Source organism: Dendrobates tinctorius, unplaced genomic scaffold (genome assembly GCF_039654945.1).
Source record: "Dendrobates tinctorius isolate UK_male_01 unplaced genomic scaffold, ASM3965494v1 ptg000196l, whole genome shotgun sequence".
Taxonomy (NCBI): Eukaryota; Metazoa; Chordata; class Amphibia; order Anura; family Dendrobatidae; genus Dendrobates; species Dendrobates tinctorius.
The window spans coordinates 17,838,987-17,866,730 of record NW_027361863.1 but is presented as its reverse complement, the minus strand read 5'-3'; the positions used below and the strand labels follow the sequence as shown (position 1 = coordinate 17,866,730).

General features: G+C 42.2%; 1 protein-coding gene across 2 annotated transcripts; it reads right to left on the bottom strand.

The window, feature by feature from the left end:
* Positions 1–1,420: 1,420 nt before the first annotated feature.
* LOC141056252 (complement C1r-A subcomponent-like) lies at positions 1,421–27,744 on the bottom strand. Of its 2 annotated transcripts, none has more exons than XM_073552987.1 (11): positions 27,639–27,744; positions 25,600–25,816; positions 20,403–20,589; positions 12,681–12,824; positions 12,269–12,465; positions 10,893–11,040; positions 10,698–10,819; positions 10,302–10,380; positions 10,085–10,222; positions 8,739–8,813; positions 1,421–4,328 (listed from the first exon to the last, which is right to left on the bottom strand). In XM_073552987.1, coding segments are annotated over exons 1-11 (2,076 nt in total). In that variant the 5' UTR covers positions 27,641–27,744; the 3' UTR covers positions 1,421–3,561. The 2 variants fall into 2 exon arrangements, with proteins under 2 accessions (XP_073409088.1, XP_073409087.1); XM_073552986.1 differs by lacking the exon at positions 27,639–27,744 and adding an exon at positions 27,539–27,626.

Here is a 27,744-nt window from a genome sequence, read left to right as displayed (position 1 = left end):
CCCTTTAAGATAAAACCTGGCATGTTGGCTCTATATTGATCTATCAGTACTTATTGATCTCCCACAATTATTTATATTTATCATCTTACTTATACAATTGTACATTTTGGTCTAAAATTCAGTATTTTTTTTATATAAATTTGATTATCTACTCCTCTTTTTTATAAATGCTTTATTTAAGAAATTTTTAACAAACTGGAAAAAAACATAACAGAAAGAATACATAGCATTTTTTTTTAGCTCAATTATGTATTGTCTATTTGCCTGTGCGGGCACCTCTTTTTAGTAGTGCCTTAAAACCTTAATTTTATTTGTCCTTTTGTTTCCTGACCCTTGTTCGGTATTTCCTCTTTTTGGTTTCACTGCCCCTCCATGTGTAGTTCAAGATCTATTACTCTCTACCTGTTCTCCATATGTAGTCATGGAATCCTAGAATGTTATGTCCAACTCCCTGCTCAATGCAGGAGTCACTAAACCATCTCAGTCAGATGTCTGTCCAGCCTCTGTTTGAAGACTTCCATTGAAGGAAAACTCACCACCTCTTATGGCCGCCTGTTCCACTCATTGATCACTCTGTCACAAAAAGTTTTTCTAATATCTAATCTGTATCTTCTCCCTTTCAGTTTCATCCCATTGCTGCTCGTGTTTCCATGTACAGATGAGAATACAGATGCTCCCTCTACACTGTGACAGCCTTTGAGATAGTTGTAGATTTGTAGACAGTTATTAAAATGTCTCCTCTTAGGCTTCTTATTTGCAGCTAAACATTCCCAGATCCTTAACTGTTCCACGTAGGACATAGTTTGCAGTCCGCTTACTATCCTGGTAGCTCTTCTCTGTGGGTCTGTGTCACCCTCTGCCTATCCTCCACGTATAGTGTGGATCTGTTACTCTTTACCTTCCCTCCATGTGTAGTGCAGGGTCTGTTACTCTCTACTTGCCCCCCATGTGTAGTGAGGGGTTATGCACATATCTTAATGAATTTGCTGCAAGTTATTCAAAACGCATTGTTCATCAACATTGGCACACAAAACTCCAGTCTGGATGAATTCCTTCATGAGGCATTACTGATTGATCAGAAAAACCTTAGCGAGCTTTGTGACTCATAACTTGTAGCTGTGACAGCCGTACTCCATATTGTAATGTTGTTGGGTTCATGATTCACTGTATGCAGTAAGCTCCTGAGCTCCCCCTAGTGGTGACTGCAGACAGGAAGGATTTTATCATGTAACTCCATATCTATTCAAGGGGGGTTGTATGCAGGAGGTCATTGGCAAAAAGGGTCTCCCTTTCCAAATCCCTTTAATGTGTATTTACAATATAAATGCTTTGGTCCACACTGCTTGCACAACACTGGACAGAGTATTTTCATGGTGTCAATAATCCTTCATTTCTTTACCAGAACAAATTACATGCAATCTCTTTGTTTATTATTTTATTAAGTACCAAATTGTAATGTCTTCATTAACATCTAAACTACATATAAAACTTTTTTTCTTATGCTTACTTACAATTTGTTCATTCACTGGTATATTACAAGAGTATGATTTCAACCTCTAAATGCAAACAAGATTGTTCCCTTCCACTGATAGCAAGCAGAGGTACTGCGCGCCATCTTGTTTGTACGTCATCCAATGTATAGGTGCTAATGCTGTAATATTATATAGCAGAAACCTGGAGGTTATATACAGAGCAGCAATCTGGAAGTGTGAGCCGTGTGTGGCTGCAGCCACATCTAGTACCAGGGGGGCCTATTGCCCTGTTGGTGTAAGATCAGGGGGCAGGGGTGTTGGAAGTGTTTTGGTGATGGGGACAAACAAGTTTAGATGATTGGTCTGGATTTAGCATGCTCCTGGGAGAGATATCCCTGGGAGGGACGGTGATCAGAGAGTTGATTGCCCTGAAGTCTGTATTGTAGCCTGGTTTTCTTAGGCCTTTTTCACATTACAGTTTTTTGACGTCGGTTGAAATCCGCCAAAGATTAAAAAAACGGATCCGTTTCCGTTTGATAACAAACGGATGCACCGGATCCCTTTTTTGGTCGGATGCGCTGCAACCACCAAAGTCAGGAAATTTAAAGGAACCACGGTGAGAGAGAGAGAATTTTTACGCCGCTTCCAGAACGCTATTGAGGGTTAAAATGCTTGTCAGAGCAAATCTTTTGGGCATGCGCACTTGCAAATAGCGGTCCGCCGCTACAAAAAAAGTTTCAGAGTCCGTCTGCTACGCCCGGGAGACGCTACAAATCAAACGGATCCATCCAAAAACGGATGCAACGGACGACCGCCAGTCAAAATCCGCCACTAATGCAAGTCTATGGGGGAAAAAAACAGATCCACCCAAAAAGGGGCGGATCCGTTTTTTTCTTAAACTGCCGGATTTTGACTGACGTCAAAACACTGAAGTGTGAAAAAGGCCTTAATCATACAAAGTCTTCTGATATAATACTGGATATAGTAGTGACCCTTCTGTTTTGAGTACAGAAAGTTCTGAGAAAAAGTTAAGCTTTGAGTTAACATTTTATTGTGACAAAAAAAATGCTAACTCAGGACTGGAGGTTTGTTTAAAGTCAACATGGTCCGTGGGTTTGGGTGAAGGTAACATGGTCCTGGAGGTCTAGGTAGAGTTACCACGGTCCTGGAGGTTTGTGTGAAGTCAACACAGTCCTAGAAGACCATGTATAATGATTAGTGAACACAGTCTGGGGGTCTGGGTAGCAGTAACACAGTCCCAGAGGTTTGTGTAAAGTGAACACAGTCAGAGGTCAATGTATAGTACACATGGTCCCAGAGGTCTGGGTAAAGTCTACATGGTCCTAGAGGTCTTTGTAAAGTCAACACAGTCGCAGAAAGTCTTGATACAGTCAACACACTCCCGGAGATCCATGTAAAGTCAACACAGTCCTAGAAAGTCTGGGAAGAGTCAGCACAGGCACAGATGTCAGTGTGAAGTCAACACAATCCCAGATGTTGGTGTAGAGTCAACACGGTCCTAGAAGTCTATGTATAGTCAATATGGTCCTAGAAGTCTTGGCAAAGTCAACAAGATCCTGGAGGTCTGTATGAAGTCGGCCCTGACCTGGGTCCCTCTGAATCAATTATCGGCCAGAGTAAGCATGATTGCATACCATGAAGGGTAAAGTTACTTTCTACATGATTCAAGTGTTCTTTGTTACAAGTATGATGATCATATGACCCCATGATGGGTGAATTGTAACCAGCAAGCTTGTGGTGCCCTATGTGAATTGTAACCACCAAGAATGTTGTGCTACTTTAGTGTGAAGAACAGAACAGTGTTTTTCGGGCAGACCATCTGTATTATCCAGAGCGTCAGACAGAACTCAGGCTGTGGGATTAGTCACACCGTCTCAGCCTGCAGGATTAGTATTTTTAATTAACCCTTTTAATTAACACCCATGGTATGTAGCGAGTTGATACTAGCAGCCCTTGGGTACTAGGTTTGCTGAGCTCTCTTAAGATATATGGTGGCCTTTTGGGGATTATTAGGAATTTTTTTTTAGATTATTTGTGGTTACTGATACAATAAAGAATACTACCCCTATCATCTTCCGGTGTAGTTTCTAATCCAATTGATATAATTGACAACTTTGGTGTAATACCCATAACCGCTACCACAGTCAATGCCCCACGACACCAGACCTGTGGCCACCCACTTCCCGCTGCTTTTGACAGCGAATGCTCCCCCGCTGTCTCCTTGACACGAGTCCATTGGAGAATGTAAATCTCCGGCGCAGAACATGTTCTCGGTGAACTTCAGTTTTTCGTGTTTTTCTTGCTTTTTTGATAACTGTTCCTGGCATTTGTTTCTTGCAACGACAGGCAAAAACACATAGTGAAGTTGGTCGGTCATTTTATTTTCTTCCGTTATTCCAAACCCACTCACGTAACCCACTTTGCCGGCGTCGTACAGAGACGCCTCGCTGTTCTCGGGAAGACATATGGAGGACACGTTCCTGTTCATAGTCACTGGATTCTCCAGCTGGATGAGAGCGATATCATTATCGTAGTTCTCTGTAGAGTAATCCGGGTGGATGTAGAAGGCCTTTACCTTCACGAGGCCATTGTATACAAGGTTATCGATATGCACGTCTCCGAGAAACACGTGCAAGTTCTTGAGGTCAAGATCTGCTGACCTTCCTGGTTTTAGGACGTGGGCTGCAGTAAGAACCCAGCTCTCATCGATGAGAACTCCACCTGCTCGCCCGGGACTTCTCAGGAGGGTTTGCCAAGGGAAGTTCCCATTTTCTGCTTCCTTGCCATTCAGGACGCGAATAAGGCCGGTTACAGGATTCTGTGGTTGTCCACACACTGAGGGCGAAAGGTAAACAGCTATGTCCATCAATACTTTAAAGTAAGATTGGGTTGAAGTTGGTCAATTATTATACTTATTACATCTAGTAGAATGATAATTATGTCCTTGCTGTCTAAGAGAATATTCATAACGTCCCTGGTATCCAGGAGGTTAGTAATAATATCCCTGTTGTCTAGATGCTTAATAATGATCTCTGCTATCTAGTGGGTTAAAAATCCTGTTGTTAAGTGGATCTTTAACAGAATTCATGGTATTTCGTTGAATTATTATGTCCCTGAGGTCTAGTTGGTAAATAATTATTTATCTTGTATCTAGTTCATTTCAAAAATGTCCCTGGTCTTTAATGGTTTAAGAAATTGATGATGTTTAGCAGAGAATATTCTTGGTTAAAAAATAATATATTCCTGGAAAATAAGGGTTTAGTAATTATATCCCTGGTGTTAAGTATATGATGTCCATTAGGTTATAAATGATATCCCTGGTGTCTAGTAGATCAGTAATTAAATCCCTACTTTTTAGTAGGTTAATATATTTCTGGTGTCTAAAAGGTTAACAATTAAATTCCGGGTGTCTAATAGGTCACTTATTATATTTCTAATGTCTTGTAGGTTAATAATTACATCCCTGGTGTATAAGGTTAATAATTATATCCCTGGTGTCCGGTAGGTTAATAATTATCTCCTTGATATCCAGTAGGTTAATAATTATATCCCTGGTGTCTAAAAGGTTATTATTTTCTTGGTGTCTAGAACATCAGTAATTATTGCCCTACAAGACACCAGGGATATAATTATTAACCTACTAAACACCAGGGATATAATTATTAACCTACCAGACACCAGGGATATAATTATTAACCTACTAAACACCAGTGATATAATTATTAATCTTCTGGACAGCAGGGCAGGGATATAATTATGAACCTACTGGACACCAGGGATATAATTATTAATCTTCTGGACAGCAGGGATATAATTACTAACCTACTAGACACCAGGGATATAATTATTAACCTACTAACCACTAGCAATATAATTATTAACCTTCTGAACAGCAGGGATATAATTACTAACCTACTAGACACCAGGGATATAATTATTAACCTACTAACCACTAGCGATATAATTATTAACCTTCTGGACACCAGGGATATAATTATGAACCTAATGGACACCAGGGATATAAATATTAACGTACTAAACACCAGGGATATAATTATTAACCTTCTGGACAGCAGGGATATAATTATTAACCTACCAGACACCAGAGATATAATTGTTAACCTTCTGGACAGCAGGGATATAATTATTAACCTGCTAAACACCAGGGATATAATTATTAACCTACTAGACACCAGGAATGTAATTATTAACCTAACAGACACCAGGGATATAATTACTGAAGATCAGGGATATAATTATATCGCTGGTGTCTAGATGATAAATAACTATATTCTTGTCGTCTTGTAATTCAGATGTAATTTCCTGGTAACCGGTAGATAAACAGTGTCCATACAAATCAGGAGAAGGTGTTTACACATCATTGGGCTTCGAGCTAGACGCCCGGCTACCAGCATCCACTGACCTCACACCTCCGCCCTCAAATGCCGTCATGGTGAGGAGCAACAAAGGAGGCTGGCCATGAATCCTGCTTTTGTCTAGGGTGCAATAATAGCTGGAGATTGGTGTGGAGACTTCGTGGACAATGCCATAAAGAGGTCTTCATGAGGAAACATTATACAGGTCATACTCCTGGAATTATGGTGTGACATCATGTATAGTAGCCCCTTGAGTCTCCATTCCCAGAGCACTAACAGCTCAACGTTACATTGATTTGTTGGTGGACTCTGGTCTGATGAGATGAAGATAGACATTTTTGGTGATAATTCTAAGCGGTATGTGTGGAGAAAACCAGGCATTGCTCAATACAATCCCAACAGTGAAACATGGTGGTGGCAGCACCATGCTGTGGGGGTGTTTTTCAGCTGTAGGGACAGGGCGACTGGTTGCAATTAAAGGAAACATGAATGCGGCCAAGTACAGAGATATCCTGGATGAAAACCTCTTCCAGAGTGCTCTGGGCCTCAGACTTGGCTGAAGGTTCACCTTCCAACAAGACAATGACCCTAAGCACACAGCTAAAATAACAAAGGAGTGGCTTCAGAACAACTTTGTAACCATTCCTGACTGGCCCAGCCAGAGCCCTGACCTAAACCCAATTGAGCATCTCTGGAGAGACCTGAAAATGGCTGTCCACCAACGTTCACCATCCAGCCTGATGGACCTGGAGAGGATCTGCAAGGAAGAATGGCCGAGGATCCCCAAATCCACGGGTGAAAAACTTGTTGCATCATTCCCAAGAAGACTCATAGTTGTACTAGCTTAGCTCAAAAGGTGCTTCTACTCAATACTCAGCAAAGGGTCTGAATACTTATGACCATGTGAGATTTCAGTTTTTCTTTTTTAATAAATTTGCAAAAATTTCTACTTTTCTGCTTTTTTTTCAGTAAAGATGGCGTGCAGAGTGTACATTAATGAGGAAAAATGAACTTTTTTGAATTTACCAAATGGCTGCAATGAAACAAAGAGTGAAAAATGTCAAGGGGTCTGAATACTTTTTCTACCCTCTATATATAAAGTAAGTTGCGGTGTATGTGTTCTTGTATAATGTGGATGGATTGTGATATGCATTGCAGGTATAATATGCTCACTGCATAGTGTTATAGGATGTATAGTGTATAGATAATGTTGGTAGTGTACAGCATAGCATAAGATATAGATAAGAACAATAGACTTAGTACATACTGACTGTAATTAGCTAGTTAGCTGAAGGTATAGGATAGGATATGGTTAATGTTTGGGGCTAGCCCACAGTGGGAGGAGGGTTAATGCTAGTAAAAAGTTGGCACTTTTTGATAGCTACTCAGATAGGGAAGTATAATAACAAGGTCAAGTTCAAATGCAGTGGTCTGATAGGGCCGGCATGTATCAATCGTTCAATTCAGTGGGAGGCTGTACTGATATTCCATGCGGACATTACAGCAAGTGAGTGTGATGTACCCCACCCCTGACAGCACACTGAGTCTGGTGCCACAGCATAAGCAGACAGCAGCACGGTCATGACTACTGCTTTTGGCCACTTTACATGGTGATTACACAGGAGCTGCCAGCAGTGGATCTTGATGATTTGCCCATGTGTATTCAGTGGAGAACGTTCCTTAGATGAACAATAATAACCTCAGTGACAGCAGCCGAGGCCGGAGGTGCCGGGATTTCTGCATGTGGCTCACACTCCAAATTGAACAATTTTTCATCATTTGCAGATCAGCGACATCTCCATCCTTTGACTTACATAACTCCATGACTTTTCCTTCTTGGTGATGCAATGTCAAAGCTGAGAAATATCCAATGTGTCTAGTGGGTCAAAAGTTATGTCCCTGAAGTCTAGAGGATTAATGTGATGTCAACATATGACTGGACACACCGCCTCCAGCAGGGCGAATTTAAATAATATAACGTGCAGCCGGATACACCGCCTCCAGCAGGTGAATTTCAGAATTACACGTATAACTGGATACACTGCCACCAGCAGGGCGAATTTAAATAATAAAGGGAAACACCAGGGAAACTGATACAATGGAGGGCCCTGCGATAGGGAACGGGGACGTGGAGATCTCCTGCACTCCCCTGAGTCAGTGTCTCTACACTCCTAACGATCCCTAGGCCGGTTCCGCACTGAGCGTCGATCAGGAACCTAAAAAACCCTAGCTCGCCCTGCACCTATCCCTTTCTAGTGAAAAGGACGGTGCAGAAACTAATCCCACCACTGCACTGAAACACACAAAAGGAAAGTTACAAAACAGGGAAACACAACTTAGCTTTGCTCTGTTGCCCTTGCTCCCAGCAACAGAGTCCACCACCAGAATTCAGCTTCCACCTGAAGCTACTACACCAGAGCTCTGCCTGAGCTGCAAGGAACTCTTCTCAGTAGTTCCTTCCTCCACCAAGGATGGTTGAAATGAGCAATATCACCAACCGTGAGTGAGAGAACAAGACACACCTATATAGTTAAACCAGAGCAATCACACCTGTTAGTGATAATCATGTGCACTAAACTAAAGAAACCAGAGTGCAATGACCCTACCGGCCACCAGGGGCAAAACTAGAACTGAAATCACCACAGTGCAATGACCCTAATGGCCACCGAGTGCAAAACCACCTTAAAGCCAAAGGCTTGAAGGAAAAAAAAAGGTTACTAGTGCATTTATCTGTCATAATCCAACCTGGATCATGACAATTAATAAATATATCTCTGTTGTCAGGAACTTCCCGGTCTTCGCTGGGTTCCGGATTATTTAGTTGTTTTAACATTTAGTAAAATCATTAAAATTCACCAAAATAACAAACCTGGTACACAAATTGGGATCTGTTGGCCTCCATTCTCATCCCTCCAATCACGGTCTTCTGTACAAGTAAACCGAGCTGGTAATTATAGAGAAAATGTAAGAATCTGATTATTATTTCCATTATTAGACTATGTTTTATTATTATATTCAGGTGATGCCCAGGTTATACCGGCTGTACATATATAATTATAACAAAGAGATGCCCAGGTTATACCAGCTGTACATATATAATTATATGCAGGTGATGCCCAGGTTATACCAGCTGTACATATATAATTATATACAGGAGATACCCAGGTTATACCAGCTGTACATATATAATTATATACAGGAGATGCCCAGGTTATACCAGCTGTACCTATATAATTATATACAGGAGATGCCCAGGTTATACCGGCTGTACATATATAATTATATACAGGAGATGCCCAGGTTATACCAGCTGTACATATATAATCAGATACAGGAGATGCCCAGGTTATACCAGCTGTACATATATAATTATATACAGGAGATGCCCAGGTTATACCAGCTGTACATATATAATCAGATACAGGAGATGCCCAGGTTATACCAGCTGTACATATATAATCAGATACAGGAGATGCCCAGGTTATACCAGCTGTACATATATAATTATATACAGGAGATGCCCAGGTTATACCAGCTGTACCTATATAATTATATACAGGAGATGCCCAGGTTATACCGGCTGTACATATATAATTATATACAGGAGATGCCCAGGTTATACCAGCTGTACATATATAATCAGATACAGGAGATGCCCAGGTTATACCAGCTGTACATATATAATTATATACAGGAGATGCCCAGGTTATACCAGCTGTACATATATAATCAGATACAGGAGATGCCCAGGTTATACCAGCTGTACATATATAATCAGATACAGGAGATGCCCAGGTTATACCAGCTGTACATATATAATTATATACAGGAGATGCCCAGGTTATACCAGCTGTACATACTGTATATAATTATATACAGGAGATGCCCAGGTTATACCAGATGTACATATATAATTATATACAGGAGATACCCAGGTTATACCAGCTGTACATATATAACTATATACAGGAGATGCCCAGGTTATACCGGCTGTACATATATAATTATATACAGGAGATACCCAGGTTATACCAGCTGTACATATATAATTATATGCAGGAGATACCCAGGTTATACCGGCTGTACATATATAATTATATACAGGAGATACCCAGGTTATACCGGCTGTACATATATAATTATATACAGGAGATGCCCAGGTTATACCAGGTAGATGAAGCTGTAATGTACAGATGGAGTAATCAGTATACATACCACTCCCTGTGGTCACCATCTTGTAGTACGGCTCGTTACACGCATAGACTATCTCGGACTGATACGTCACCCTCTTTGGTTCCGCCAAGAACTTGTGGCCGCCATTGCGCAAAACCTTTGGTTCTCCACAGCTCACAACTGCAGAGAGCAGCAACAAGTCATCAGATCACCCGGCTCCATACAATCAGCAGTGTGTTACGGCCACGTCCAGACTTACTTTCACATCGGGGTACCGGCCGGTGCCACGCGCCATCTTCCTGGCAGACGGCGGTGAAGACGCTCAGTTCTCTGCCTCCCTGTGGGAGAAGACGTGACTTTTATTCTACAGATTGGTAGAGTGTTGATGACACCAAATATACATGTGAATAGTTCATTTTTATTTTGTCCTAGAAAAAAATAGCCCTCATACGGCTATGGATAGGGAAAAAAAAAGATTAAAGGGAATGAAAAAATAATAACTGGTAGTGGAAGGAGCTACAAAATTGAATATTTTTTTTTTTGTTAAATTAACCCTTTATCAATCTTAATTTCCCTTTTTTAGTTTTACTAAATGACTTTGGAGTCCTGACTCCCCGTCCTTGGTCCCTGACAGCCGCGTTTTTGCTCGTCATACCTCCATCAGCCCGTATCCGGTGCGGCAGGACAGCACAAAGTAGTCTCGCATTTGGTACACGTCCTGCAATGGTGACACAATGGAGAACTCGTCCAGGGTCACCGGTTTTGGACACTGGATGGCTAAGATAAAAGGGAAATATGGATGTCACGGCTGACACATGTCGATGTAATGTGGCACAGCGACGTTTCTTACCCTCAGACGTGTAGAATATCTTCCACCCTCTGCTGTTCCCGGAGTCATCGGTTTGGAATGCGATGTCCACCTCGTGGCTCTTTGTCTGGATACTTTCAGGGATGTGACTCCCACATAAATTCCCCACTAACTGATCCCCTGCAAATATCTATCAACATAAGGGTAAGGAGGTCAGCAGGCGGAGCTTGACATGTGACGTAGTCAGTTGGGTGGGGCTTACTAAAGGGTGGGATTTGTCACCAGCCAAAGGGAACAGAGAACAGTGAGGGGCAATGGATTGGAGGTGCAGGCAAAGGATTATTAATGTCCATTAGCCTAGAAAACCTAACAACATTTAAAATTACCCTAACTCTAAACCCCCAAATCAACCCAGATGCTCCAAAGTAATTGATTCCCCCAGATCAGACACCAAAATCCCAACAATGAATACAGAATCAAAAATTCACATTCTAAAATGAGTGTAGAATGGACCCCAAAATTATTCTAAAGCCCAGACCAGAACCCCGAATTAACCATGACCCAACATTTGCCAAGACCTCACACCAAACCCCCAAATTAACCCAGATCTGACCACCAAATTAATGCAGAACCCAAATACCCAAACCAGACCATCTCCATAAAATATTATAATGAAGAACAGACCCCTAAATGAATCAAGACCCCAGACTAGACCCCACAAAATCAGTCAGGATACTAGACCTCAATACAGACCCTCAAATTCATCCAAAACAGACATAAAAATTAATACAGGTTCTAAACCCGACCCCAAAATTAAACCAAACCCTAAATTAATTAGGATCCAAAAAATCAATCCAAACCTCACAATTTACATCCCAGGTCAAACTCCAAAATTCACAGCTAACTTCCCCAAATCTAGACCTGAGACCAAATGCCAAAAATTCAGACCCCTCATTTTACTAAACAATCTTCCTTTAAGTGCCAAAGAGAACACGGAGCCACCGTGACATACATTGAAATGTGCCCATGGTCAGATTTCCCTTACAAAACTATGAGAGCCCCTTTGACCTTTGGATTGTAGGTAACTACCCTACCATTTGCGGGTTTACAGCCTACTAAAGAGATTGTAAAATCCTGGCACAAATAATTTAGCGCCGTAGGCGGTGCAGAACTAGCAGTCACTTAGGGATCCTCCATCACATAAGTCACGAGTGCTACAATTGGCATATAGTTGGTGGGTCCAGAACCTCCAAGTTTTACTTCTGGAAGAAGGTCTATCATAAGTTGTCACATAACAAGACGGCACATACTTTTCTTTAACAAGAGCCCAATACTATATACATCCTCCTCTAGAATTTAAGTGGAAGAGTTAGAGAGAAGAAGACATTGTGGTGGAAGACAATCCCAGAACCATGAACCTTCAAGGTATCGTAGGGGCATGGAGCCCGCGGATGGTCGTCGATGTCAAAGATGTCCCTGAACTCCAGAGAAATGTGCATCCCTCTCTCCAACCGTATCCGATAAGTACAGTTGAGGTTGGGGGGGTATGGCTGGGGGTACCCCGGACTGGAAATAAATCCAGACTCCTCCGTAAACAACTGGTTACTGCACTGTGCTGAAAATAAGGAGAGGAGAATGGCTTTTTCTAGAAGATGGGTCTAGACTCTACAATAGGGGTCTACAACATTTAGAACTTCAGTGGTGGAGAAACTCCAACTCCCCGCATTGTCCAACCGAAAACCATTGTCCAGCTGTTAGGTCATACTAGGGGTTGAAGTTTCATCACCTCTGGAGAACCACAAGGGTGCTGATGGCCACTATAGAACCCACCTTTACATGTTCTATTGTCGCTCTGGAGCTCGTAGCCCGGAAGGCAGGAGCAGAAGTAGCCTCCGATGTAATTGTGACATATGTGCTGGCACGGTTGGGTCCACGCCAGGCTGTTGTCGTTGGGGGAGGCACACTCATCGTCATCTGGAGCACGATGTAGAACATGGAAAAAAGTGAAGAACACGGGAAGAACATCAGAAGCTGACCACAGGAAGGGCAGAGAGTCCCCAGACAGATCATCTGTGCCCATTGGGCCAAAAGAAACCTACTAAGAGAGACCACCAAGAACGGGAGATGGATGAGTGGTGTCCGGTTTATCTGCCATCAGTCATCCTCACAGGAAGCTAAAATCAACTTGTCTGTTCTTGGAATTTGTACAAGAATAGGTTTCCCTGAGCAGAATTATGAATGCAGCTCCGGGTTATAAGTCAGAACCAGGGCAAGTTGTTGCAGGGGCTATATTCAAAGGTGATGGAGGGGTAATCTGATTAATATTAGCTATTTGGGGGGTCTATTCTGGAGTTAATATTAGTCTTGGGGTCTGTATTTCAGGGGTGTATATTGAGGTCTCTACTTATTCTCAGGGTCTATTATTTTTACAAGGGGTGGTCTGAGGTCTGAATTTCTTAAGAATTGGGGTCTTTGCTAGTTTAGTGGGTCCGGTCTGATGTCTGTATTATTTTAGGGCATCTGGAAGGTGCTTGTGATTTTTTAAGGGGTTTGGTTTGTCTTTAGTTAAGGAATTAAATCTGGGATTGGTACTTATCGCTGGTCTGTTTTATTTTGTGGGGGGGGTTGGTTTGGGGGTCTGTGTTTTTTTAGCTTGTGTGGTTTGGTCTGGGGGTCTGTGTTTTTTTAGCTTGTGTGGTTTGGTCTGACGCCTGTTTTTAAGGTGGGTCTGGTCTGAGGTCTGTATTATTTGAGGGGGTCTGGTCTGAGGTCTGTATGTCTGATGTGGGGTTTGCATTTCTTTAGGGGTTCATTCTTTTGGTCGTTTTTACATAGTGTGTCTGGTTAGGGTTTGTATTTATTAAGGATGATCTGATCTGGGATATATATTGTATAGGGGTGTTGTATGGGGTTTATGTTTGTTTAGAGGTCTGTGGTCTGTATTTCTTTAGGGGGTCTGTATTTTTTAGGGAACTTGGTCTGTGTTCTGAGTTTGTTTATAGTTCTGGTTTGAGGTTTGTATTATTTGAGAGGACGGGTATGGGGTCTGTATTTGTTTAGGGAGTCTGATTTGGGTACGGGGCTTTTTAGGGAGTCTGGTCTGGGGTCTGTATTTCTTTATAGTTCAGGTTTGGGGTTTGTGTTATTGGATGTGACTTGTCTGGGGTCTGCATTTGTTTAGGGAGCCGGGTTTGGGGTCTGGAGGGTCTGTATTTTTAGGGAACGAGTCAGGATTTGTATTTCTTTCTGTTGTAGATTATACAACCCCTGGCAGAAATGATGGAATCACCGGCCTTGGAGGATGTTCATTCAGTTGTTTAATTTTGTAGTAAAAAAAGCAGATCACAGACATGGCACAAAACTAAAGTCATTTCAAATGGCAACTTTCTGGCTTTAACCCCTTAGCGACAGAGCCAGTTTGCAGCTTAATGACCAGGCCAATTTTTACAATTCTGACCACTGTCCCTTTATGAGGTTATAACTCTGGAACGCTTTAATGGATCCTGCTGATTCTGAGATTGTTTTTTCGTGACATATTGTACTTCATGTTAGTGGTAAAATTTCTTCGATAAGTCTTGTGTTTATTTATGAAAAAAACAGAAATATGGCAAAAAATTTTAAAATTTTGCAATTTTAAAACTTTAAATTTTTATGCCCTTAAATCAGAGAGATGTGTCACATAAATTTCTTAATAAATAACATTTCCCACATGTCTACTTTACATCAGCACAATTTTGGATGCAAAATTTTTTTTTGTTAGGAAGTTATAAGGGTTAAAAGTTGACCAGCGATTTCTCATTTTTACAACAAAATTTACAAAGCCATTTTTTTTAGGGACCACATCATATTTAAAGTCATTTTGAGGGGTGTACATGACAGAAAATACCCAAAAGTGGCACCATTCTAAAAACTAGACCCCTCAAGGTGCTCAAAACCACATTCAAAAAGTTTATTAACCCTTTAAGTGCTTCACAGGAACGAAAGCAATGTGGATGGAAAAAATTAACATTTAACTTTTTTTTGGAAAAAAATTATTTCAGAACCAATTTTTTTTATTTTCACAAGAGTTAAAAGAGAAAATCAACCACAAAATTTGTTGTACAATTTCTCCTGAATACGCCGATACCCCATATGTGGGGGTAAACCCCTTTTTCAGCACACGGCAGAGCTCGCAAGGGATGGAGCACCGTTTGACTTTTTCAACGCAGAATTGGCTGGAATTAAGATCGGATGCCATGTTGCGTTCGGAGAGCCCTTAATGTGCCTAAACAGTGGAAAACTCCAACAAGTGACCCCATTTTGGAAACTAGACCCATTAAGGAACTTATCTAGATGTGTGGTGAGCACTTTCAACCTTCAAGTGCTTCACAGAAGTTTATAACGTAGAGCCGTGAAAATAAGAAATCCATTTTTTTTTCCACAAAAATGATCTTTTCACCCCCAAATTTTTATTTTTACAAGGGTAACAGGAGAAATCATACCCCCACAGTTATTATGCGATTTGTCCTGAGTATGCTGATACCCCATATGTGGGGAGGAACCACTGTTTGGGTGCATGGGAGAGCTTGGAAGGGAAGGAGTGCCATTTTGGAATGCAGACTTTGATGGAATGGTCTGCGGGCATCATGTTGCGTTTGCAGAACCCCTGATGGGCCTAAACAGTGGAAACCCCCAACAAGTGACTCCATTTTGGAAACTAGACCCATGAAGGAACTTATCTAGATGTGTGGTGAGCACTTTGAACCTTCAAGTGCTTCACAGAAGTTTATAACGTAGAGCCGTGAAAATAAGAAATCCATTTTTTTTCCACAAAAATGATCTTTTCACCCCCAAATTTTTATTTTTACAAGGGTAACAGGAGAAATCATACCCCCACAGTTATTATGCGATTTGTCCTGAGTACGCTGATACCCCATATGTGGGGAGGAACCACTGTTTGGGTGCATGGGAGAGCTTGGAAGGGAAGGAGTGCCATTTTGGAATGCAGACTTTGATGGAATGGTCTGCGGGCATCATGTTGCGTTTGCAGAACCCCTGATGGGCCTAAACAGTGGAAACCCCCAACAAGTGACTCCATTTTGGAAACTAGACCCATGAAGGAACTTATCTAGATGTGTGGTGAGCACTTTGAACCTTCAAGTGCTTCACAGAAGTTTATAACGTAGAGCCGTGAAAATAAGAAATCCATTTTTTTTTCCACAAAAATGATCTTTTCACCCCCAAATTTTTATTTTTACAAGGGTAACAGGAGAAATCATACCCCCACAGTTATTATGCGATTTGTCCTGAGTACGCTGATACCCCATATGTGGGGAGGAACCACTGTTTGGGTGCATGGGAGAGCTTGGAAGGGAAGGAGTGCCATTTTGGAATGCAGACTTTGATGGAGTGGTCTGCGGGCATCATGTTGCGTTTGCAGAGCCCCTGATGGGCCTAAACAGTGGAAACCCCCCACAAGTGACCCCATTTTGGAAATTAGACCCCCTAAGGAACTTATCTAGATGTGTGGTGCTTCACAGAAGTTTATAACGTAGAGCCGTGAAAATAAGAAATCCATTTTTTTTCCACAAAAATGATCTTTTCGCGCCCAAATTTTTATTTTTACAAGGGTAACAGGAGAAATCATACCCCCACAGTTATTATGCAATTTGTCCTGAGTACACTGATACCCCATATGTGGGGGGAACCACTGTTTGGGCGCATGGGAGAGCTCGGAAGGGAAGGAGTGCCATTTTGGAATGCAGACTTTGATGGAATGGTCTGCGGGCATCATGTTGCGTTTGCAGAGCCCCTGATGGGCCTAAACAGTGGAAACCCCCCACAAGTGACCCCATTTTGGAAATTAGACCCCCTAAGGAACTTATCTAGATGTGTGGTGAGCACTTTGAACCCCCAAGCGCGTCACAGAAGTTTATAAACGCAGAGCCGTGAAAATAAAAAGACTTTTATATTTCCACAAAAGTGATTTTTTAGACCCCAATTTTTAGACCCCCAAAGTTGGTAAATAGTGGAAACCCCTCAATTCTTGCTCCAACCCTAACCCCAACACACCCCTAACCCTAATCCCAACCCTAATCCCTAATCCTAACCCTAATCCTAGTTCGCCCTAACCCTAGCCCAACCCTAGCCCAACCCTAACCCTTAACCCTAGCCCAACCCTAACCCTTAACCCTAGCCCAACCCTAACCCTTAACCCTAGCCCAACCCTAACCCTAGCCCAACCCTAACCCTTAACCCTAGCCCAACCCTAACCCTAGCCTAGCCCTAACCCTAGCCTAACCCTAGCCTAACCCTAACCCTAGCCTAACCCTAACCCTAGCCTAACCCTAGCCTAACCCTAACCCTAACCCTAGCCTAACCCTAACCCTAGCCTAACCCTAGCCTAACCCTAACCCTAGCCTAACCCTAACCCTAGCCTAACCCTAACCCTAGCCTAACCCTAACCCTAGCCTAACCCTAACCCTAGCCTAACCCTAGCCTAACCCTAACCCTAGCCTAACCCTAACCCTAGCCTAACCCTAACCCTAACCCTAACCCTAGCCTAACCCTAACCCTAACCCTACCCCTAGCCTAACCCTAACCCTAACCCTTATGGAAAACTGAAAAAAAAAATATTTTTTTTATTTCATTATGTGTGCCAGAATAAGGGGGTGATAAAAGGGGGGGTTATGTACTATTTATGTACTATTTTTATTATTTTGATCACTATGATCGTTTATCATAGTGATCAAAATAATGAATGGAATCTGCCAGCCGGAGCCAGCAGATTCCCGGCGGGCGCACTGCGCATGCGCCCGCCATTTTCAAGATGGCGGCGCCCATCGGGACCACCGGGAGGGGACGGAGGACAAGGGAGAGGTACCGGGAGGGGACCGGGGGGATCGGGGACCCTATTTCTCTATCCTCTGATGTGCGATCACATCAGAGGAAAGAGAAATTAAATGTAAAATCGCGGCTTTTTTTTTTTTTTGCGGTCGCCGTTATAGGGTTAATAACGGCGATCGCAAAAGCGGGGGTCGGTAAAAACCGACCGATTCATGTTCTCTGGGGTCTCGGCTACCCCTGGCAGCCGAGACCCCGGAGACAATCCGACACTGGGGGGCGCTATTCACTTAAATCACAGCGCCGTGGATTACCGGCGCTGTGGTTTAAGTACCCTTAATTACCGCCGTTAAAAGGCGTATCGGCGGTCGTTAAGGGGTTAAGAAACACTAAAAGAAATCAAGAACAAAAAAATGTGGTAGTCAGTAATGGTTAGTTCTTAAAACCAAGCATAGGGAAACAATTATGGAATCACTCAATTCGGAGGAAAAAATTATGGAATCATGAAAAGCAAACCAACAAAAAAAACTCTCCAACACATCAGTAGTATTTTGTTGCACCGCCTCAGGTATTTCTAGCAGCTTGCAGTCTCTGGGGCATGGACTCAATGAGTGTCAGACAGCACTCTACATCAATCTGCCTCCAACTTTCTCTGATTGCTGTGGCCAGATCAGCTTTGCAGGTCGGAGCCTTGTCATGGACCATTTTCTTCAACTTCCACAAAAGATTTTCAATTGGATTGAGATCCGGACCGTTTGCAGGCCATGACATTGACCTTATGTGTCTTTTTTCAAGGAATGTTTGCACAGTTTTTGCTCTATGGCAGGATGCATTATCATCTTGAAAACTGATTTCATCTTCCCAAACATCCTTTCAATTGATGGGATAAGAAAAGTGTCCAAAATATCAACATAAACTTGTGCATTTATTGAAGATGTAATGACAGCCATCTCCCCAGTGCCTTTACCTGACATGCAGCCCCATATCATCAATGACTGTGGAAATTTGCATGTTCTCTTCACCTAGCCAAATCAGTTCTCATACTTTGCACTGACGAGGGCCCATAGACTGAAACACCGTGTCTGCAAAGTGAGATTCTGATTTGGCTTTTATCCTAATTCATATTACAAGACTCGTTAAAGGGTGGATTATGACTTGTAGGATCACTACTACCAACAGGTGGCGCTATAGAGTTCAAGTCCTCCTCCTCTCTGAAGAGGCAATTTGCATATTATTTTCCCAGAGGAGCATTGCACGGCGAATAAGCCTCCTTACCTTGACAAGCCAGAGCTGGTATGTCACTCTGCACAAGGAGAAACCTTACCCCTTAGACCTCAGTCCAGAGCCTCTCACCTAGCCAAATCAGTTCTCATACTTTGCACTGACGAGGGCCAATAGCCCGAAACACCGCGTCTGCAAAGTGAGACTCTGATTTGGCTTTTATCCTAAGTCATATTACAAGACTTGTTAAAGTGTTGATTATGACTTGTAGGATTGCTACTACCAACAGGTGGCGCTATAGAGTTCAAGTCCTCTTCCACTCTGAAGAGGCAATTTGCATGTTCTCTTTGGGCAGTCATCTTTATAAATCTCATTGAAATGGCACCAAACAAAAGTTCCAGCATCATCACCTAGCCCAATGATGATTCGCGATTCATCACTGAATATGACTTTCATCCAGTCATCTACAGTCCACGATTGCTTTTCCTTAGCCCATTGTAACCTTGTTTTTTTCTGTTTAGGTGTTAATGATGGCTTTCGTTGAGCTTTTCTGCATGTACATCCCATTTCCTTTAGGCGGTTTGTTACAGTTCGGTCACAGACGTTGACTCCAGTTTCCTCCCATTCGATTCTCATTTGTTTTGTTGTGCATTTCCTGTTTTGGAGACATATTGTTTTAAGTTTCCGGTCTTGACGCTTTGATATCTTCCTTGGTCTACCAGTATGTTTGCCTTTAACAACCTTCCCATGTTGTTTGTATTTGGTATAGATTTTAGACACAGCTGACTGTGAATAACCAACATCTTTTGCAACATTGCGTGATGATTTACCCTCTTTTAAGAGTTTGATAATCCTCTCCTTTGTTTCAATTGACATCTCTCGTGTTGGAGCCATGATTCATGTCAGTCCACTTGGTGCAACAGCTCTCCAAGGTGTGCTCACTCTTTTTTAGATGCAGACTAATGAGCAGATCTAATTTGATGCAGGTGTTAGTTTTGGGAATGAAAATTTACAGGGTGATTCCATAATTTTTTCCTCCGAATTGAGTGATTCCATAATTTTTTCCCTATGCTTGGTTTAGAAAAGTTACCATTACTGACTTCCACATTTTTTGTTTTTGATTTCTTTTAGTGTTTCTTAAAGCCAGAAAGTTGCCTTTTGAATTGACTTTAGTTTTGTGCCATGTCTGTGATCTGCTTTTTTTCTACAAAATTAAACAACTGAATGAACATCCTCCAAGGCCGGAGATTATATAATTTTTGCCAGAGGTTGTATATTTAGGGTAAGTATACATTTAGATTTGGTCTGGGATCTAGATTACTTTGAGGTCTGAAAGAGGGATCACTGACTGACTCCTCATGTGTTGGTCTTAGTCGTATTTGTCATGTATTGGGGCATTTGTCCTAATCAATAAAATACTAAAGAGCGAGTCCAGAAGGTAAAAGAGAAAGGTACAAAGCTGAGACGTGTGCGGTCCCTGTAATGATCCCATCGGAGGTCAGTACTTGCCCACGGCCCGGTAGAATGCCTGGAATCCTTTATACAAGATGGCAGAACCGTTCTCTTCATTGGAGAAATCCGAGAGAAATTCAATTTTCATTTGTTTCCCGTGAGAGGTTAAGAGACGAGAACCTGGGTGAAATCTGGATTTTTTAGGGCCACAAAACCGACCCATTTCTCTGTTACCATCAAACACCTGAACATGAAAAAATGGAAATCAGGTAAAATGGAAATAGAAAGTCACAATATAAGAACGCAGATCCGAATAATGAAGAGTGATACCAGCTGTACATATATAATTATATACAGGAGATGCCCAGGTTATACCAGCTGTACATATATTATTATATACAGGAGATGCCCAGGTTACACCAGCTGTAGATATATAATCAGATACAGGAGATGCCCAGGTTATACCAGCTGTACATATATAATTATATACAGGAGATGCCCAGGTTATACCGGCTGTACATATATAATCAGATACAGGAGATGCCCAGGTTATACCAGCTGTACATATATAATTATATACAGGAGATGCCCAGGTTATACCAGCTGTACATATATAATTATATACAGGAGATGCCCAGGTTATACCAGATGTACATATATAATTATATACAGGAGATGCCCAGATTATACCAGATGTACATATATAATTATATACAGGAGATGTCCAGATTATACCAGCTGTACATATATAATTATATACAGGAGATGCCCAGGTTATACCAGATGTACATATATAATTATATACAGGAGATGCCCAGGTTATACCAGCTGTACATATATAATTATATACAGGAGATGCCCAGGTTATACCAGATGTACATATATAATTATATACAGGAGATGTCCAGATTATACCAGCAGTACATATATAATTATATACAGGAGATGCCCAGGTTATACCAGCTGTACATATATAATCAGATACAGGAGATGCCCAGGTTATACCAGCTGTACATATATAATTATATACAGGAGATGCTCAGGTTATACCAGCTGTACATATATAATTATATACAGGATATACCCAGGTTATACCAGCTGTACATATATAATTATATACAGGATATACCCAGGTTATACCAGCTGTACATATATAATTATATACAGCAGATGCCCAGGTTATTCCAGCAGTACATATATAATTATATACAGCAGATGCCCAGGTTATACCAGATATACAGTGGGGCAAAAAAGTATTTAGTCAGTCAGCAATAGTGCAAGTTCCACCACTTAAAAAGATGAGAGGCGTCTGTAATTTACGTTATAGGTAGACCTCAACTATGGGAGACAAACTGAGAAAAAAAAATCCAGAAAATCACATTGTCTGTTTTTGTTTCATTTTATTTGCATATTATGGTGGAAAATAAGTATTTGGTCAGAAACAAGCAATCAAGATTTCTGGCTCTCACAGACCTGTAACTTCTTCTTTAAGAGTCTCCTCTTTCCTCCACTCATTACCTGTAGTAATGGCACCTGTTTAAACTTGTTATCAGTATAAAAAGACACCTGTGCACACCCTCAAACAGTCTGACTCCAAACTCCACTATGGTGAAGACCAAAGAGCTGTCAAAGGACACCAGAAACAAAATTGTAGCCCTGCACCAGGCTGGGAAGACTGAATCTGCAATAGCCAACCAGCTTGGAGTGAAGAAATCAACTGTGGGAGCAATAATTAGAAAATGGAAGACATACAAGACCACTGATAATCTCCCTCGATCTGGTGCTCCACGCAAAATCCCACCCCGTGGGGTCAGAATGATCACAAGAACGGTGAGCAAAAATCCCAGAACCACGCGGGGGGACCTAGTGAATGAACTGCAGAGAGCTGGGACCAATGTAACAAGGCCTACCATAAGTAACACACTATGCCACCATGGACTCAGATCCTGCAGTGCCAGATGTGTCCCACTGCTTAAGCCTGTACATGTCCGGGCCCGTCTGAAGTTTGCTAGAGAGCATTTGCATGATCCAGAGGAGTTTTGGGAGAATGTCCTATGGTCTGATGAAACCAAACTGGAACTGTTTGGTAGAAACACAACTTGTCGTGTTTGGAGGAAAAAGAATACTGAGTTGCATCCATCAAACACCATACCTACTGTAAGGCATGGTGGTGGAAGCATCATGCTTTGGGGCTGTTTCTCTGCAAAGGGGCCAGGACGACTGATCCGGGTACATGAAAGAATGAATGGGGCCATGTATCGTGAGATTTTGAGTGCAAACCTCCTTCCATCAGCAAGGGCATTGAAGATGAAACGTGGCTGGGTCTTTCAACATGACAATGATCCAAAGCACACCGCCAGGGCAATGAAGGAGTGGCTTCGTAAGAAGCATTTCAAGGTCCTGGAGTGGCCTAGCCAGTCTCCAGATCTCAACCCTATAGAAAACCTTTGGAGGGAGTTGAAAGTCCGTGTTGCTAAGCGAAAAGCCAAAAACATCACTGCTCTAGAGGGGATCTGCATGGAGGAATGGGCCAACATACCAACAACAGTGTGTGGCAACCTTGTGAAGACTTACAGAAAACGTTTGACCTCTGTCATTGCCAACAAAGGATATATCACAAAGTATTGAGATGAAATTTTGTTTCTGACCAAATACTTATTTTCCACCATAAAATGCAAATAAAATGAAACAAAAACAGACAATGTGATTTTCTGGATTTTTTTTTCTCAGTTTGTCTCCCATAGTTGAGGTCTACCTATGATGTAAATTACAGACGCCTCTCATCTTTTTAAGTGGTGGAACTTGCACTATTGCTGACTGACTAAATACTTTTTTGCCCCACTGTACATATATAATTATATACAGGAGATGCCCAGATTATACCAGCTGTACATATATAATCAGATACAGGAGATGCCCAGGTTATACCAGCTGTACATATATAATTATATACAGGAGATACCCAGGTTACACCAGCTGTAGGTATATAATCAGATACAGGAGATGGCCAGGTTATACCGGCTGTACATATATAATTATATAAGGAGATGGCCAGGTTATACCAGCTGTACATATACAATTATATACAGGAGATGCCCAGGTTATACCGGCTGTACATATATAATTATATACAGGAGATGCCCAGGTTATACCAGCTGTGCATATATAATTATATACAGGAGATGCCCAGGTTATACCAGCTGTACATATATAATTATATAAGGAGATGGCCAGGTTATACCAGCTGTACATATACAATTATATACAGGAGATGCCCAGGTTATACCGGCTGTACATATATAATTATATACAGGAGATGCCCAGGTTATACCAGCTGTGCATATATAATTATATACAGGAGATGCCCAGGTTATACCAGCTGTACATATATTATTATACGCATGAGATGTCCAGGTTATACCAGCTGTACATATATAATTATAACAAGGAGGTGCCCAGGTTATACCAGCTGTGCATATACAGTTGTGGCCAAAAGTATTGACACCCCTGCAATTCTGTCAGATAATACTCAGTTTCTTCCTGAAAATGATTGCAAACACAAATTCTTTGGTATTATTATCTTCATTTAATTTGTCTTAAATGAAAAAACACAAAAGAGAATGAAGCAAAAAGCAAAACATTGATCATTTCACACAGAACTCCAAAAATGGGCCAGACAAAAGTATTGGCACCCTCAGCCTAATACTTGGTTGCAAAACCTTTAGCCAAAATAACTGCGACCAACCGCTTCCGGTAACCATCAATGAGTTTCTTACAATGCTCTGCTGGAATTTTAGACCATTCTTCTTTGGCAAACTGCTCCAGGTCCCTGATATTTGAAGGATGCCTTCTCCAAACTGCCATTTTTAGATCTCTCCACAGGTGTTCTATGGGATTCAGGTCTGGACTCATTGCTGGCCACCTTAGAAGTCGCCAGTGCTTTCTCTCAAACCATTTTCTAGTGCCTTTTTAAGTGTGTTTTGGGTCATTGTCGTGCTGGAAGACCCATGACCTCTGAGGGAGACCCAGCTTTCTCACACTGGGCCCTACATTATGATGCAAAATATGTTGGTAGTCTTCAGACTTCATAATGCCATGCACACGGTCAAGCAGTACAGTGCCAGAGGCAGCAAAGCAACCCCAAAACATCAGGAACCTCCTCCATGTTTGACTGTAGGGACCGTGTTCTTTTCCTTGAATGCCTCTTTTTTTCTCCTGTAAACTCTATGTTGATGCCTTTGCCCAAAAAGCTCTACTTTTGTCTCATCTGACCAGAGAACATTCTTCCAAAACGTTTTAGGCTTTTTCAGGTAAACTTTGGCAAACTCCAGCCTGGCTTTTTTATGTCTCGGGGTAAGAAGTGGAGTCTTCCTGGGTCTCCTACCATACAGTCCCTTTTCATTCAGACGCCGACGGATAGTACGGGTTGACACTGTTGTACCCTCGGACTGCAGGGCAGCTTTGGATGTTAGTCGAGGTTCTTTATCCAACATCCGCACAATCTTGCGTTGAAATCTCTTGTCAATTTTTCTCTTCCGTCCACATCTAGGGAGGTTAGCCACAGTGCCATGGGCTTTAAACTTCTTGATGACACTGCGCACGGTAGACACAGGAACATTCAGGTCTTTGGAGATGGACTTGTAGCCTTGAGATTGCTCATGTTTCCTCACAATTTGGTTTCTCAAGTCCTCAGACAGTTCTTTGGTCTTCTTTCTTTTCTCCATGCTCAATGTGGTACACACAAGGACACAGGACAGAGGTTGAGTCAACTTTAATCCATGTCAACTGGCTGCAAGTGTGATTTAGTTATTGCTAACACCTGTTAGGTGCCACAGGTAAGTTACAGGTGCTGTTAATTACACAAATTAGAGAAGCATCACATGATTTTTCGAACAGTGCTAATACTTTTGTCCACCCTCTTTTTTATGTTTGGTGTGGAATTATATCCAATTTGGCTTTAGGACAATTCTTTTTGTGTTTTTTCATTTAAGACAAATTAAATGAAGACAATAATACCAAAGAATTTGTGTTTGCCATCATTTTCAGGAAGAAACTGAGTATTATCTGACAGAATTGCAGGGGTGTCAATACTTTTGGCCACAACTGTATAATTATATACAGGAGATGCCCAGGTTATACCAGCTGTACATATATAATTATATACAAGAGATGCCCAGGTTATACCAGCATGCTCTGTATCACTTTATGTTAGATTCTTATGTTATACCAGCTATCACTATATAGCAGGACTGACCTTGACATAGTCGTAGTTACAAGCATCAGACGGTTCCAAGTCAAACACCAAGAACTTTAGAGAGATGTGAAATCCGTTGCGTACGGTGATGTTCCAGGTGCTGTGCTGGTCGTTGGGGTACGCTTTGGGGTAGTTGGGAGATGAGATGAGTCCATATTGGGGGGTCTTGCTGGTAGAACAAGTCACAGTTCCAAAAAGTAGCAAAACCCACAGTAACCTGTAGAACAAGAACCTCACACATAGGGAGAGGCGCAGCGCAGTGCCTCAGAATCCCAGGTACGACTAAGCGGGCTCTGCAGACCATTGCTGAACATTTTATGTTAATCGACTTTATGGCATTACATCTCATACCTCCACTGCAGAGCATTGCATCTCATACCTCCACTGCAGAGCATTGCATCTCATACCTCCACTGCAGAGCATTGCATCTCATACCTCCACTGCAGAGCATTGCATCTCATACCACCACAGCAGAGCATTGCATCTCATCCCTCCACTGCAGAGCATTGCATCTCATACCACCACAGCAGAGCATTGCATCTCATCCCTCCACAGCAGAGCATTGCATCGCATACCTCCACACCAGAGCATTGCATCTCATACCTCCACAGCAGAGCATTGCATCTCATCCCTCCACAGCAGAGCATGGCATCTCATACCTCCACAGCAGAGCATTGCATCTCATCCCTCCACAGCAGAGCATTGCATCTCATCCCTCCACTGTAGAGCATTGCATCTCATACCTCCACTGCAGAGCATTGTATCTCATCCCTCCACAGCAGAGCATTGCATCTCATCCCTCCACTGAAGAGCATTGCATCTCATACCTCCACTGCAGAGCATTGTATCTCATCCCTCCACAGCAGAGCATTGCATCTCATCCCTCCACTGAAGAGCATTGCATCTCATACCTCCACTGCAGAGCATTGTATCTCATACCTCCACTGAAGAGCATTGCATCTCATACCTCCACTGAAGAGCATTGCATCTCATACCTCCACTGCAGAGCATTGCATCTCATACCTCCACTGCAGAGCATTGCATCTCATACCTCCACTGCAGAGCATTGCATCTCATACCTCCACTGCAGAGCATTGCATCTCATACCACCACAGCAGAGCATTGCATCTCATACCTCCACAGCAGAGCATTGCATCTCATCCCTCCACTGCAGAGCATTGCATCTCATACCTCCACTGAAGAGCATTGCATCTCATACCTCCACGGCAGAGCATTGCATCTCATACCTCCACAGCAGAGCATTGCATCTCATACCTCCACTGCAGAGCATTGCATCTCATACCTCCACTGCAGAGCATTGCATCTCATACCTCCACAGCAGAGCATTGCATCTCATCCCTCCACAGCAGAGCATTGCATCTCATACCTCCACAGCAGAGCATTGCATCTCATACCTCCACAGCAGAGCATTGCATCTCATCCCTCCACTGCAGAGCATTGCATCTCATACCTCCACTGCAGAGCATTGTATATCATCCCTCCACAGCAGAGCATTGCATCTCATACCTCCACTGAAGAGCATTGCATCTCATACCTCCACTGAAGAGCATTGCATCTCATACCTCCACAGCAGAGCATTGCATCTCATACCTCCACTGCAGAGCATTGCATCTCATACCTCCTCAGCAGAGCATTGCATCTCATCCCTCCACAGCAGAGCATTGTATCTCATCCCTCCACAGCAGAGCATTGCATCTCATACCTCCACTGAAGAGCATTGCATCTCATACCTCCACAGCAGAGCATTGCATCTCATACCTCCACTGAAGAGCATTGCATCTCATACCTCCACAGCAGAGCATTGCATCTCATACCTCCACAGCAGAGCATTGCATCTCATCTATACACAGCAGAGCATTGCACCATAGACCTTCAGAGGCACAGCATTGCACCTCATGCATACTCACAGACCACTGACCCCCATCTATTCTTGCAGAGCATTTCATCTTCTGATAGGACATTAAAGATTATTGGATCCATCTCTTATGTCTTATTATTACCTCTCGGTTACTACTTACATTATCACTTTTCTGTCTGTACAGGGTGATTTTCCCAAAAGTGAAAGTTTTCCAAGTTCACAGATGATCAGTCAGAAGGAGGAGACAATGAGAGCAAATGGGAAAC